The following is a 14,847-nucleotide window of genomic DNA, read 5'->3' as shown; positions in this document are numbered from 1 at the left end:
CAACAGTGCTGACCTTCTTTGTTTGACCCATGCTGATAGCCATCAGGGTTGGCTGTTGGGCTGCATGCTCATGTGTCTGGTGATCACACAGGTGCTTTTCTTCTAGTGCAGGCAATACTTAACTGTGCTCATCCAATATTCTTTTCCTTAGGTTAAAGAATATCCTGGAATAAAAATATTTCAAGCTAATACATCACTTTATTTTGCCAATAGTGAGTCGTATACAGGTGCACTAAAGAAAAAGGTGAGTAAAGAAAATTCTTTAATGTCTATGTCTTGAAAATTCAAACCAGCTTCTGAGATATGCTCATCTTTCAGCCCCTATAGTGTCGCCCCTAGCGCAGTGTTTCTCACCCTGTGGCCCCTGGTGATCAGCAACATAGGAGAAGGCGACCCTCCAGCCAACTGCAAAAATCATCTTAGGAAGCAACAAGATGGTGGGAGGGAATAAACGGACAAAGTGTAGCAAATACTAATAATTAATACGAACCGCTTGCAAAACCACATCTGGTGGTTGCAGAGCACAAACTAGTCAAGCACATTTTTTTTTCAGAAGGAAGTAAGTAGTCGTTGAACTGAAAGCAAAATGTCTGGGAGTAAAAGCTTCCTTCTTGGGTGACAAACTTCACTGGAGTGTAAGACCGTGGAATACTGTGGGAATTTATATGCCTCTCACGAGCAACAAATTACCTGCATACAGAGTATGCCTCACCTCCTGTCTAACGCGTGTTTGACTGGGTGGGAATGGCAATAACAGAACAAGCTGAGGGCAGAACTGCCTGACCCAGAAGCAACTGTACCCTTACTAACTTCTGAAAAATTTTTCTGTAGCTCCCATGATGAGTCTTATACAAAACAGGTGGGTGGTACTTATCTTCACAAAGCAAGAAGTAGTAGTGATTTATGTCCAAGTGCACTTCTCTCTCCTTTGCTCTCTGCACTCGAATCAGCATTCGGCACTCTCTGATTTCAAGGAAAGAATGTGATGCAGCTCTTCCTCATCTTGTTAACACAGTGCTTGCCCAGATTATTCCATCTTACTTTATACTGTTCTCACCGCCACCACGGGAAGCTGAACAACACAGGCTTGTGTTTTAAATTTATGACGGTGATGAATCCAGTGCTAATTGATACTGCAGTGTCATCCGAACAAGCTGAATGTCCTCTGATCATGCTTTCTTTTCATGACAGACTGGAGTAGACCCTTGTGCCATATTAGCAGCAAGGAGAAAAGCCCAGAAGAGGCATGCCAGGGAAATAAAGGCGGCCAGTCAACTCAGGAAGAAAGCTGTGTTGAAACTAGTGAGTTCTTCGGTAAATATTTACCTCTGCCTTAACGGCTATAACATGCTGCTTTCTGGTGTTACCTTCCTTGTTTATACACGGTACAGAGTGCTGCTCAGATAGGGAAGACTTAGGGAGCGAGCACTGTGCAGTGTGGACAGGCTACTGAGGGAGTAGCATAAAGGATCAGAGGCTCATGGCTGGATTGGATAACTGTGTTGAACCTTGATTACGCTCAGGTAGCACATAGCAGAGCAGAGTCTTTCCATGCTGTCATACTGTCTCAGCAGTGGTGTCAGCAGAAATTGGAGGGACCCTACCTCTGCCCCTCTCTGCACACTTGGAATAATCATGCAGAAAGAGGATAATAATAACTGTAATTCAAATTAGCAGCCTCTGGAATAAAAAGGTACCATCCGCACTGCTGATCCTGGTGTGGTTAAGTGAGGCAGGTACATTGAGACGGGTTGTTTGAAACGTGCGTGTGCTTTTGTGCATGTTTAAATTCACCCCCAGGGTGGGAGCTGGTGTGTGCTTTTTACTGTGGGGAACCAACCAAATGCCTAATTTCAGAGCCCGATTGCTGCTTCTGCATATATAGGCCTTGCGAGGGCCAGCAGGGATCAGGCAAGGAAATGGAGTAAAAACATGAACAGGTGTGTCAGCGTTTGAAGGAAATGGGTAATTCCCTCCTGTGATAGCAGCTTTAAGCTGCTTGCGTGTGACTGTAGAAAGGCTGGGCGTAAGAGAATAAACCTTCATATATAGGTAAGATATGGAAGTATGTGTGCATGGAAAGCCAGTTTCTGTAATGGTTAGGAGCTGTACGCCCTTTAAAGGCTGAAAGAAATTAGTATGGGGAGGAAAGGTATCTACACTGGAAAAGCAGTAGCTGTCATTAAGCTTTATTGATCTTCTCTCCCAGACTAACGACGTGGAAGCAGGTGTAAAACACGAGATAGCAAATGACGAGTTACCTGTAAATGGAAAATTTGCATCTGCAGATGCTAGTGTACAAGACACGTCTCCTGATGAGCATGAACACTTCGTGGAACCCAAAACAAACATCCACTCTTTAATTCTGGATTTCGCCCCGGTGAACTTTGTGGATTCTGTTGGAGCAAAAACATTAAAAACTGTAAGTAGGGCTTTTTCCCAAAAAAAAACTGTAGAAAACTTATGAGATACCTCATAGGGAACCTGTCAGCATGAGCCGTAAATGCCAGCTCAGGTACAATCCAGCATCTCACCTAACCACGGCTTTAATTCTTGTAGCTCTGTAAGTTTTAGCTGACTACTGGGGAGCACGGACTGCGCAGCTGTCTCAGTAATTGGCTTACACCTTCCAGATCTGCGAGGCATACAGTGATGTACCTGCGTTTAACTTCAGTTTAACTCTGTTGCAGATTATCAAAGAATACAAAGAAGTTGGTGTCTGTGTCTGTATTGCCAGCTGTAGCGGTGAGTTGGGGGGGTGCGGGGTCAGCACTTACTTCACATAAAATTGGCTTAAAATTGGATTTGGGGAAAACCAAGCCCATATACACTAGAGCCTTCGGTTTAGTGAAAGTAGAGCACTGATGTGATGAGTTGTGTGAGGAGCAGATCCTGCTCCCATTTATTCCAGCTGGCAAATTGTAAATGCCACACCAAACTTTGTATCTTAAAATTGTTGTAATAATGTAATAAGGAGAAAAGCCCGCAATGTTCCACATTTCTGATATTTGGAATTGTAGCATCTTCAGCCAAGAACAGGCCCCTGTGCATGTCTGGGTAAGAGAATTTCCCGCTTGGAGTAGAAGTAGCGTGTGGTCCACCTGGCTGTTTTAAATGTTTTAAGTAATAACAAGTAATAGAACAAATTGTCATCTTCTCCCTGAGATACCACTGTCTTCCATCTTTGTACTTTAATTTATGCACTGATGCCATGTTTGGTTTCTGTTTTGTAGGCCCTGTTATGAGTGAGCTGACAAGACTGAATTTTTTTGATAACACTGTAACGAGAGAGTCGCTGTTTCACAGCGTTCATGACGCTGTCCTTGCTTGCCAAGTGAGAGACGGCTCTGCTTCGCAGACTGACTTTGACCTCTGAAGAGTGGCATCGAGCAGAATGGAAGCCAGATTTATGCTGATGGAGACTCTTTCTGAATATTTAATTTGCACAGTTTAAAGAGAGCCTAAGGCTATTTGTATCTACGGGTATTGGGTGGTGCTTATTTTCTGTAGGAAGAGTGGATAAGGAATTGGAAGCCTTCGTGCTCTTGAATTTTTTCCTTCAATCGGGGTATAGCCTTCCAATGACATACAAGCGCAAAATTACGCAAGACAAGAAAATTCAGTGTATTCTGCTGCAGTTGGAATCTGATAGACAAGGTGACATTCCTATTCCTGTTGAGAAAATGAGCACTTTAACTCACCACAAGGTGGGATCTTGCAGGAAATCACTGTTCTGCAATCACAATGCACTGTACCAGTGTCTTTAAAGAACTTTCTTGGATGACTTTTAAAGCCTGATGTCAACATCTGCGTGCAACAGATTCATATAAATTATAATAATCTGCCAGCTGGATTAATGAATTCACACTGGTGGCATTTAGCTGCTGCTCTTTTTAAACCCGGATGGTACAGTTATTTTTTTAAACTCTGACCTGTCTCAACTACACTGAGCTCTTCATTGCCTGAACATTTTCACTCTCAAATCAGAAACTTGTCATTTAGTCATTATGTTGTCAGTATGGTACTTTCACTGCCAAAGCCTAGTTAATGCTTTCTAGGCAAGAATACAGTGATTTTAAGCTAAAATTAGTTTAGCTTCAAAGTCTGAAGACAAAACTGGTTTAAGGCAGGAGTGAAGCCAATTAAAATTAAATTAAGAACTGATGCCCCCCTATATGCAGTCTCTTTAAGCTGGAATAAAAACACAGACAAGGTCTAAAGTCTCAGCAGTCCAAAAAAAAAATATAAACAAGAAGTACTTTTCTGCTGCCTGAGGTATCTTCCAACCAGCAGTGCTGCTTCTGCCTCAGCTTTCAATTTTTCAAAAATGTTATGTGTTTGGGCTGCTTTTCTCTTGTCTTTGCAACCTGGCCGCTATGGTACCGTTTTAACTTCTGGTGCCAGACAAAAAACACTGAAATGCAATTCAAGCAAAAGCGTAAAACCTTCAATGCCTGTATTTGCCTAATGACAATCACTATGAATCTGAGCAGAAGTAGGAACCTAAAAGTGTCCCTGTAGGTTATTTTGACCGCGTGGAGCGTCAGTGACATTTCACTCGGCACCCTCGTCCTGTGCCTAAGGGAACTCGGAGGACTTCCTCTCTTCCCAGTGCAGAACTTAATACTTTCATTTTGCTTCAAGCTCCTCTGTGATTAGGGCTTGCTTCAGGTCAGCCGAGTTTCCCAAGAACTGGGGGCAGCAGGGGAAGATGTTTTCTTTCCTCAGACTCCCCTGCCACTAGGGGTAGGAAGCTTTCTGCATCAGAAATTGCTGCTTAGCTGGAGTGTGAAGGGTGAATTGGATGCATGTTAACACGGTGTGCGCATTTGTTTAAACAACTTTTGTTACATTTTATAATGTTAACTAGTTTAACAAGGCTTTGTATCTACATACAGTATATTTTTCTACTTTCAGCTTGTCACAGCTTCAGTTTTTAACTACGCAGTCTCTTCAGTTCATGTCAGAATCCTGTCAGCTTCTAAAATAAAGCGATGATCATAACTTGTCAAAATCTTCCACTTTGTCTCGGCGAGACTCTTGTGTGTGTGGGCCCAGCCAGGGGCCCTGGTGGTGGCTGCCCCTGGTTCGGGGGGGTGTGAGCAGGGCCACCACCACCCTGGGGCTGGGGCTCCTACCCTCCCCTTTCCCTGCGGGGCCTCCCTGCCGCGGTTGGTGCCGCACCCTGGGGAGCTGCAGAAACGCTGGGCCCGGAGCCTTTGCCCAAGGGAGGCCTGGGCCCTGGGCTGCGCCCCAGCCTGCGGGGCACGAGCGCTGTGTGGCCGGTGCCTGGTACCGCCTGCGCTGCTGGGAACGAGCTCGCCCGGTGAACTACACCCGGGCAGCTTCTGGCTGGTCTGGTCCTGTGCTTTGCCTCCCCCAGCGGAAGCGCTGCTTCCTAACCACCAGCCAAGGTTACCTATTGAAAACTAAACTGACTTCCTCTTCCCCACACTGATGAACAGACGGCAGTCTGAATATTTAAATCCTTCCTCAGGCTTGTCACCGCTAGATAAAACACACCCACAGTCTTTAAACTCGGAACAGGGCTCATCTTCTTCCCCTCTCCAGTTTGTCTGCACTGGCAGGGTAGTGCCCCGCTGCCTCAGCCACAGAGTCTCAGGCAGCCCTGATGGGGTCATCAGCACAATGTTCCCCTCCCCCCTCCTTTTTTGCCAGAGCACTGATGATAATTCAGGATACCCAGTGAGCTCCAAACTCTTTAGAGATGCGTCACTCACCCTTCTTCAGTAAACGGTACACTCCCAGTGCTGCACTTGGTAACTGGAGAGAGACCCCCTCAGCGCTGCTCTCTGAACCACTTTCTGCTCAGGCTCAAAATGAAAAAATAAAAATTCTGTCCCACCAGTAAACTTGCATCCTTCCCCAAAATGTTCTTCCCAAACCAACGCATAACACTTGAGATCAGTTTTTCAAGCCGGTATGGGCAGAAACACAGGCTTGCCCAAGTTTGCTGATCAAGATACTGACACTGGCCAAAGTCCATGTACAGCCTACACCCTCCCTATTTCTTCAAGCCCTCCCTGCCCCCCAATGCCACACTTGCAAAAGAGACCAGGAAAGGCTGTTGCTTTTCGCTGACCAAACCCTCAGCACTACAGGAACGCACTGGATGAATGAAGCACAACCTTAATTTAATGTCCCCTCCTGCCCACAACTATCAGCTATTGCCCAACTACCCCTACCAGGGTCATCTGCTGGGCCCAGTAACATCTTAAACAAGTGCGATGGTGGATCAAAGCACTCACTGGCAGACTTAGTGGTAAACAATTCTACGGCAGCAATGCTCCGCACGCATGATGAGCTCACACCTACCGCTTGGAATTCATTCTTTTTTATTCATTTATTTCTAGCTTCCAAGAACAAGACAGGAATTACTACGCTTGGATTGTTGTTTCATAGGAAGTTTAACAACAGGAACAGGAAAACTTTGCAAGATGCTAGTTGTAGGTCATGTAGCGGGGGGTAGCACTGAATTTCGCATAGGATTTAATGACTTTGTTCACTGCTTCCAGGAAGTCTTTCTCTGTCGCGATTTTTCGACGTGCTCGGATAGCAAACATGCCTGCCTCCGTGCAGACGCTGCGAATCTCGGCGCCTTTGAAAGAAAGGGATAAATGAATTCAACACCGACCACCGGTGGAGATGAAGCACACACAAAATTGTTTAAAAAAAAAGAAAAAAAAAAATTAAGCCTACCTGTGCTATTAGGACACAGCCGAGCCAACAGCTCAAATCTTATGTCTCTCTCAACACTCATCGAACGAGCGTGTATCTTGAATATGTGAGTTCGCCCCTGGAAAAAGAGTGGAGGATAGGAGTGTTCATGCTACAGAAGAGGTGGTGACTGTCAGTGTGCAGCTGCCCACATCCAGAGCAAGGGCAGATGGAAAATAAACCTTTTCTTTGCTGCCCAACTATAGTTTCCTATGTCTGGACTAGCATGTTTAAGTGTCCGTGGTACTAAATGAAGAAAATAACTTTAAAAAGAGCTTTAATGGCAGAAGTAAGTCAAGAAATCTCCCTCAAAAGAGCCAAACAAAACACGTTCCAACTAAAGAACTAAATCACGGCTCTGGTTAAAGGATTCTTTGCCTGCTGAGTCAGGAACATACAGTGAATACAGCTATTTACCACAGCTTCTCAGACAGGGATGGAATCTGTGCAGTGTGGGAAAACCTTTTTGGTGCATCTTTAATCCCCCAAATTTCCATGTAGTTTCACATAAGTTAAGAGTGCCGCTTCTGTTACTTCTTGTAAACTGACTCCAGAGAACGACGTACTCAGCTGTGAAAGCAAGCCTTCTCACCTCTAGATCAGGCAAGCTGAACTCTATCTTCCTATCCAACCTGCCGGGCCTCATCAGGGCTGGATCCAGCGTGTCAGGCCTGTTGGTAGCCATCAGCACTTTGATGTTGCCTCGTGGGTCAAAACCATCCAACTGGTTGATCAGCTCCAGCATCGTACGTTGCACTTCATTGTCGCCCCCAGCCCTGTCGTCAAAGCGAGCACCTGGAGAGAGGAGACAACGTGTTTCACAGAGTAAGAGAGGGACCTTCAGAGCACGACAGAGGTGTCACAGCTGCTACGTAGAAGATACGAATATTTGTATGTAATTTAAAATAATTTTTCCAGGTGACAAGTTTAAAAACAACACGTTTCAAATGCCACATTTCCAAAAAAGAGGGAGTGGCGTTATCTGCCAGGTACAGTAAGCACTGTATCTTCACCCTTAGTATGAAAGGGCCTGTCTCCCTGCCTAGTAACTGGCCAAGCTGCTGAAATTTATATATTTAGTTTGTTTGGTTGTTTTGCCTCCCCTCAATCAAAATCCCCCCTGCCTTGTCTGTGCAAAAATCGTTCTACTTTCAAAGGAGCTAAGTACAGCCTTTGGGAAAAAAAATCATGTTTTCAGGCAGTAATGAAGATCTAGTCTGCAGTCCAGAAGCTGAAGGGGGTTTAAGTTAACAGTACTTTTTGCAAACACAATACAGATATTCTTCACTAAAGTTTAAATAATCTGGGTGCTCCAAACTTGCAAAGACTTCTCATCTGGGCTACATATGTTCAAATTATATAAACCACTTCTTGACAGCTTCCCGGACACAGGATGTGCTGGTGGTCGTTTTGCTAAACAGGTATTTACAAGCACGTTTCTTGAAAATGCAGCAATCCAGATAAAGAATTACAACATGAAATGTGCTTGTATGAGATTCGAGCTGTACATCCTACAAACATACCTCCGATGGCATCAATTTCATCAAAGAATATAAGACAAGCTTTCTTAGTTCTGGCCATTTCAAAGAGTTCACGAACCATTCGAGCTCCCTGAAAGCAAAAATCAGGATGTTGTTAAAGATTCAAGACACACAAAAGGCAAGTTATCATAATTAAACTTTTCATGCTTCCAAACACTTCTGAGTTTCCAATAATAAAACTCACTTATTTGTACACATACGTATAACAGAACATTCATAAATCTTAAAGCGATTTGTAAAGGAGAGACAATTACTACTCTTAAAGTCAAAAGTACAGAGGAAGTCATTTACCTCAGGGCCAAGTGAAAACTAAGTGGCAGAGCTGGGAACAGAATCCCAATCCTGGAATCCTCCCGAACCACAGGCTGAACTCTGCACTGCAAAATCCATTTAATCAACGGCAGCACAGCTCAGGTCTAATAACTGCCTGCCTGATCTGCAGAGATTTCTCTGATGGTTCCTCCCCTCTCCTTCTACCTCCAGCACGCAAACACTTGCATCCATCACATCCACTACGGTGTCTGGTCCCCACAACTGGAAATTCGCAAATCCACACTCCACCAAGTATTTGCTCTTACCTCTCCCACATACTTCTGCACCAGTTCAGATCCAATTACTCTGATGAAGCAAGCATCAGTCCTGTTAGCAACAGCACGGGCACAAAGTGTTTTGCCTGTCCCAGGTGGCCCAAACAAGAGTACTCCTTTGGGAGGCTCAATTCCAAGGTTAACAAATCTTTCGGGCTGTAATGGCGGGAAACAGAAGGCAAGGTTATGGGCAAATTAAAGATTAGGCGCATCAAAGAGTATATGCAAATTAAGAAAATCATCAGTGAAGAGCAACAGAAACCAGGCTAGGCTGGATTCCACTTGTTAAAACTAGACCTCCTTTCACTTAAGTGTTTACATTCAGCTATGTTATCTTTTCTTGCTTTTTCAAATGCTGACAGATGACCAGAATACTTTCAAAATAATAAAAGCTTCAATCTGGAGGTTACTTACATGAAGCAGAGGGGTTTCAACCACCTCTCTCAGCTTTTCAATCTGCTCTTTACAACCACCAACATCACTGTAAGTGACGTCTGGTTTTTCTTCTACCTGCACAACAAAAAGGTGAGCGAGCAGTTAACAGGCTGATGCTGCATCTCCCTCTAGGCTTTCAAGAGCCCAGAAGAAAATCCAGCCAAAGTAATCGAAATTACAAGACAAAGCAGGGTCATAGTAAGTAAAGGCAGTTCTCACTTGCATCATGGTGACTGTGGGATCAATCTTTGGAGGCAAGGGGATATGGATTTGATACTTATTTCTGTCCACCCTGGTGAGAAAGCATAAAGACTATTATTTTAACACTGATGGATTAAACTGTCACGTAGAAACAACCCTGTAAATTAGACACTGAGTTCTTAAACTGTTCTTTTCTCTGGCATCAAGACAGCCCAGCCCTGAAAGCTAATAGTCAGGTGGGCTAGAAACTGGAATTCCTTCTGCAGAGAAGTTTAAGGTTTCCAAAAATATTAATACCAAAGTATTTTGAAAACTAAGCTTCAAAATATCCCGCAGAGCAAACTGGCAAAGTATTGATTCTAAAAGCAGGCAGTATCGCCTCCTCAGCGAACATTTCCTGTAGCCATTCTGCATGTAACTGTGCAGACTGCCAAAGAGGAAGCAGGGTGCACAGGCCCCCTGAAAGCTGGGACTACCAGGACCCAAACTGAAAGGTTTCAGTCCATGACACACGGTTCTCATCAGAATGACATCAAAATCAAAAGATTCCAGCACAGCAGGCAGATGAGTTACTGTCTACCAACACAGAGACATTAGTGTTATAATTTTAACTACTGCAAAAATATTAAATGATAGATGTTGACCTGTCAAACTAATGGATCAGATGATAAAGTTTCAGTCTCCATGAAAACTTGTAAGATTTTGCTTACCCAACTCTCATGCCTTCTTCTATGTCAGTAGGCGCCACCTGGTCACTGAGATCCACCACGAATTTGGCAAACTGCTTGACATTGATAATGTACTTGGGATCCTCGGAGTCTGCATTGATTATCTTTGTACACCTAATACAGCACATACAATTAACACACCAGGCTGACAAACTAACTAAGCATCCAGATGAGAGGGTCATATTTTCCAAATACACTGAAACAGCTTCTGTACTTGTGATTCTGTTATTATAGCATCCTACAACAACTGCAGGGGTAAGTACAAGTATGAAGCACGCAATACATCATCAAGCATAGCACAGTTCCTTTTTGACACAATGGTAAAAAGCACTTTCAATGCGCACAACATGTGAACCTTATTTTTTAAAAAAAGTCTACACGTAAGCTATAAATCACACTTTTACACTATGCAGCTCCACTGCAAAGAGGATGAGTGCACCCACCTTGCAACCTGCAATGGTTGCTCGCTTTGGAGAGTTTGCTTATCTGCAGCCAGATCCCAAAGGGCGGGAGGAGCCAGGCCGGTGTCGGATTCCTTGATTCCTGTGTACAACACAGACAAGCTGAGGAGGAAGCAGCGAACTGGCACGTTAGCAATCATTCCCATAGCAAGAACCTTACACATAAGCCTTCAGGAAGCTTTCCGAGACCTCTAAAGCACACACATACACCTCTTTGATGGACTTCCTAAAAAACAAGTTTCCTAAAGAAACGAGGCCTATGTGACTGTGCCAGCTAAACATGCAAATACCAGTCTAGCCATCCTCCAATACAATTTTGCAATGTGTGGACGATGACAACGAAGCTTGATGGAGGTATCAGAGATAAGTATATTTTTAAAAGTTTCAGAAAAGGACTGAAACTCTGCAAGTGCTTGCACTGAGGCAAAGCTTTAGTGCAAGATACCAGAAGCTAAGGGATTCACACAGGTGAAAAACCTTAAATGTTCCAAAACATGGATATGAAAAGTACCATCTCCACGATGCATTTGAAAAAATCAAGGATTTTACTGGAAAAGCAAAATTGCGGTCCTCCTGGCAGAACTGAGGGCCACTAGAGGATTAGCCACAGGGCCACAAACATACATCAGTGAAACAAAGAAAGAAAAATCAAATTAATTTTTATTGTCACTGCCATAACTGGCCAGCTGATTTGAAATGCTAACTGCTCTGATACACCTTTCTTCGTTATACGAGGACTGGTACCACAACTTAATGATAATACGCTGGGGTTTTGCAGTTTGTGGAAGTTCACTCGCTATCCAAATGCAGCTTGACACAAATCACAACAAATTAGCTAGTGGCAGAAAGGGCCATTTGTTTCATGCCACTGTAACACATAAAAATTGCAGTTTTGAATAAAAATGTGTTAAACTACAAAATTACATAATCATATGTACAGATTAGCCCTGCCCAATCAAAAAGACCATCACCTACAAAGCAAAAATTTCACATTACCAAATAAAGAAATGTATTATTTTGAGACAAATAACAATAATAAACCAATGCACAAGTTGTTTAAAATCAGCTTCTTAAAACACTCATTTTGGTATATATGTGGCACTTCTATTGAAAGTTATCGTAAGAAAGAAAGATACCGGTGAGCTCATTGATTTTCTTAAGCAGTTGTTGAATATCATCTTCGACTTGTTTGATCTGCCTTGAGTACGTGCTCTGGCCCTGGAAAAGAAATATCACGTAGATTTCCTAACTCAAATTATTTTCTGTTTACGAAGAAGTGCCGATAGCTGCTGAGCATCAAGATGTTCAACAGACTGTCTTGGTATCCCAGCCAACTATTGATCACAGCCAAAAAAGACAGTGCTAAGTTCCAGTGACAATATTTCTGTTCACAAAAACAGAGCGCAGCCACACACAATTGACCAACTGTGCAAGTGGAAATTTTTCATATTTGTACACGTCAACGATTTGTTTTTCTTTTAAACCTGTCCAGCCTTATTTTTTTAAACTATTTTTTTTGCTAAAGTTTAAAAATGACATAGTAAAAATCACATATAAACAGAATTCATCTGTATACATTATTTGAAAATCATCTTTACAAGTGCTTTAACTAGCTTACCCAACCTTTTTACCATTCACGGAAGAAGCAGAAAGATCATGGGGCAAATCAGAAGCTAGATTGTTGCTTGTGATAGAATGCTTTACTATCTTGCCCTGCCCAATACGGGCAGATCTGGATCTGGATTTCCTTTACAACATCTCCTTCGTAGCAACTTGGCAACAAAAAAGCTGCAGAGGGCACAAGCCGTATTTCAGAGCTTCATAAAGGAGTCCTGGTGTAAACAAAATTCAAACTTCTGGCAAACATATCCAAATCCAGACATACGCTAAGCTGCAAGTTTCATTTTCCAAGAGTTCTTTCCCTGACCTGCTCTGCTTTCTGGTGGAGAGGGGAGATTTGCATTTTAAGCCTTATTGTCCGTGGAAAATGCCGCCTGAGATTACATGGTTTTTGACCAGGTCTGTGTATTCCTCACTAACAGTTTTTTTAGCACGATGGCTAAAAGCAAGTAAATTTGATGGGAGAAGGGGTCTTACTGTTCTTTATAATGCAAGAATATAAACTGGTTAGTGAAAAGCCCTAGTAAAGCCCTAGCTGTTAGACCCCTAGAACAATCAGCTACAAGATACAAAACAAAGGAAAAAAAAAGACCTGCATTACTTTCAAGCTAACAAACCTACTGGATTATTTTTAGGGTTGTGGGTTGAGTTTCGGGCTTTCTCATCGGAAGGCAGAGAGGGAGAAAGATTTTGGGAGGAGATAGAAGCACTAGGAGAAGGAGGTTTAATAACTACTTACTAAGTACACATCCACTCTCGCATTGAATTCCTAACAGGACTTGCTTTTTTTCTTTAACACTCTTGCATACGTATGCTACTTACATATGTTTTCAGCAAGGCAATATCTCCTTCATCCAGAGCTGAAACAAGACAGGAAAGACTTAGCTTCCAATTTTAAAAACAACACCAACAGTACCAATTATGCTTTTAAAAGATGAAAACATGCATTTTAAAGGGATTCTTTTGAGTTTCTACTTTTTCACTAAACCAAAGCGGAACAAAAAAGTATCAGACATTAAAGAAAAACAAAATAGGGTTTCCAGCTACTCTCTTCAGTCCAAACAGAGCTCAGAGCAAGCAAGCTACTTAAAACTTTGCCTCATTCAGAGTAGCTTACCAACCTATGACTGTGCAGAGAAGGGACTGAAGATATCGAAACTTCAACTTTTTAACTTTTTGTGTATCTTAACACCTAAGAAAACATCAATGAAAAACTGTCACCACTTTCCACCAGTGATGTGTCCCTTCCAAAACACCCAGTGTGAGCAGGGAACAGCAACCAAATCTAAGCTGGCCTCAGTAACAAGAAACTACCGTAAACTACTAATGCAACCTGGAATCAGTAACAAATACAATGCTGAGTTTTAGTATTGTAAAACAGAAAACGTGCGAACGGTCACACTAGACGAGATAACCGGTTCGGTCCAATATCCCTTCTCCAGCAGCAAGGTCTACGAACCTGGCAAGCACACAGTAAGCTCCAGCTCCCGGGTCACACCTTGGTATTAAAAGCCCTTAAAACAAATTCCTTATGTGAATATTTCTGTCAGTTTTTTGAATCCCTGTAAACAACTTTCAGCAGAATATGCAGGAAGGAATCCCCCAGTTTAAACCAGCACTGTGCTTCCTTTTACTTGACTTAAACTTGGATCTAAAAATTGTACTTGGGTCTCAGAACTAAGAAAAATATAACTCTCTATTGCTGTCATCCCCTATTTACTTCCATATCACTCGTCATTTAACAGACCTTTAACATTCCCTATCCCTTCCCCCAAAGGCTATCTATTCTCCGACTGAACCATAGCCTTCACCGTAAGCATCCCTGACCGCCTGTTTTTCTCTCTTTTCTAATTCCACTGTATCTTTTTCTGATAGAGCAAGCCCAAATCACACAGTATTGCAGGTCTGGGTGCAGCATGTATTATACAGTATTTTGAGAAAGGTTTTCTTCTGTTGATCCTTATTGCTTTTCTGATTATGTGTACTACACCGCTGATTTTTTGATATCTATTAAACACTACATTCTTATAATTTAAAAAACCTTTCCTGAGGGGGAACAGTTCAAACTCCATCACTGACTACATACAGTATCGATTTTGTCTGTAGATGCATTATTTAATATTTAATAGCATGAACTAAAAAGGCAAATGAAATTCAAACACCGTTTGCCACCTCATTCTCTCCTGCTTCCATGGAATTACTCGTGAAAGTGGCAGGATGCAGGGTTTGGCTGCCACCTCTGCAGGACTCCACCAATGAAGGAAAAGAAATTACCCTGTTTTATTAGGCTGATCTTTAACTATTAAACCACATTAAGCCTTTCATTTTACGAAGAGCAGATCAGGCTTTTTAGGAGCTTTTTCTAAGAGAGCCTTAGAGAGCCTTGGGACCAGAGAAGCCAGACTGTACCATGCAGATCTCGGCTACTTCGTGGACCCAATTTTCCTCAGTTTTCCCTCAGAATCTTTTAAAACCAGACCGATGTTTACGTTTAACACCCACCCACCCCCGCTTGCCCGTCAGGGCCGCAGAGGCG

At 42.8% G+C, this 14,847-nt stretch overlaps 2 protein-coding genes across 8 annotated transcripts in view; one reads left to right on the top strand and one right to left on the bottom strand.

Moving 5' to 3' along the window:
• SLC26A5 (solute carrier family 26 member 5) overlaps positions 1-4,989 on the top strand; it is a 37,291-nt gene extending 32,302 nt beyond the window's left edge. For 2 of the 6 annotated variants that reach the window (XM_009641382.2, XM_035896850.1), the window contains exons 15-19: positions 152-244; positions 1,192-1,314; positions 2,210-2,422; positions 2,691-2,745; positions 3,234-4,989. In XM_009641382.2, coding sequence (XP_009639677.1) covers positions 152-244; positions 1,192-1,314; positions 2,210-2,422; positions 2,691-2,745; positions 3,234-3,376 — 627 coding nt within the window. In that variant the 3' untranslated portion in view covers positions 3,377-4,989. Of the gene's footprint in view, positions 1-151; positions 245-553; positions 860-1,191; positions 1,315-2,209; positions 2,423-2,690; positions 2,746-3,233 lie in introns of those variants that run through there. The other 4 variants (XM_009641383.2, XR_004842350.1, XM_035896851.1 and 1 more) reach the window with 4 other exon arrangements.
• A 1,365-nt stretch (positions 4,990-6,354) lies between these two features.
• Positions 6,355-14,819, bottom strand: PSMC2 (proteasome 26S subunit, ATPase 2). Of its 2 annotated transcripts, XM_035896860.1 has the most exons (12): positions 13,134-14,819; positions 12,323-12,523; positions 11,828-11,909; positions 10,674-10,773; positions 10,213-10,344; positions 9,521-9,593; positions 9,281-9,376; positions 8,858-9,022; positions 8,262-8,349; positions 7,331-7,533; positions 6,721-6,817; positions 6,355-6,619 (listed from the first exon to the last, which is right to left on the bottom strand). In XM_035896860.1, the coding sequence occupies exons 2-12, from the start codon at positions 12,323-12,325 to the stop codon at positions 6,462-6,464; spliced, it is 1,197 nt and encodes a 398-aa protein (XP_035752753.1). In that variant the 5' UTR covers positions 12,326-12,523; positions 13,134-14,819; the 3' UTR covers positions 6,355-6,461. The 2 variants fall into 2 exon arrangements, with proteins under 2 accessions (XP_035752753.1, XP_035752752.1); XM_035896859.1 differs by lacking the exon at positions 13,134-14,819 and having other exon boundaries at positions 12,323-13,123.
• Between the last annotated feature and the right edge of the window lie 28 nt (positions 14,820-14,847).

The sequence above is a fragment of the Egretta garzetta genome, unplaced genomic scaffold, assembly GCF_000687185.1.
Source record: "Egretta garzetta isolate BGI_Z169 unplaced genomic scaffold, ASM68718v1 scaffold156, whole genome shotgun sequence".
NCBI classification, from domain to species: Eukaryota; Metazoa; Chordata; class Aves; order Pelecaniformes; family Ardeidae; genus Egretta; species Egretta garzetta.
Note: the sequence above shows the minus strand (reverse complement) of the source record. Positions and strands in the feature narration are given on the sequence as shown.

Excerpts from the sequence above, each read along its gene's own strand:
- PSMC2 (XM_035896860.1), bottom strand. Across the intron at positions 9,594-10,212 it reads GAAGAAGGCATGAGAGTTGG|GGTGGACAGAAATAAGTATC; the intron begins GTAAGCAAAATC and ends CTTTCTCACCAG. Across the intron at positions 6,818-7,330 it reads TCAGCTTGCCTGATCTAGAG|GGGCGAACTCACATATTCAA; the intron begins GTGAGAAGGCTT and ends CTCTTTTTCCAG.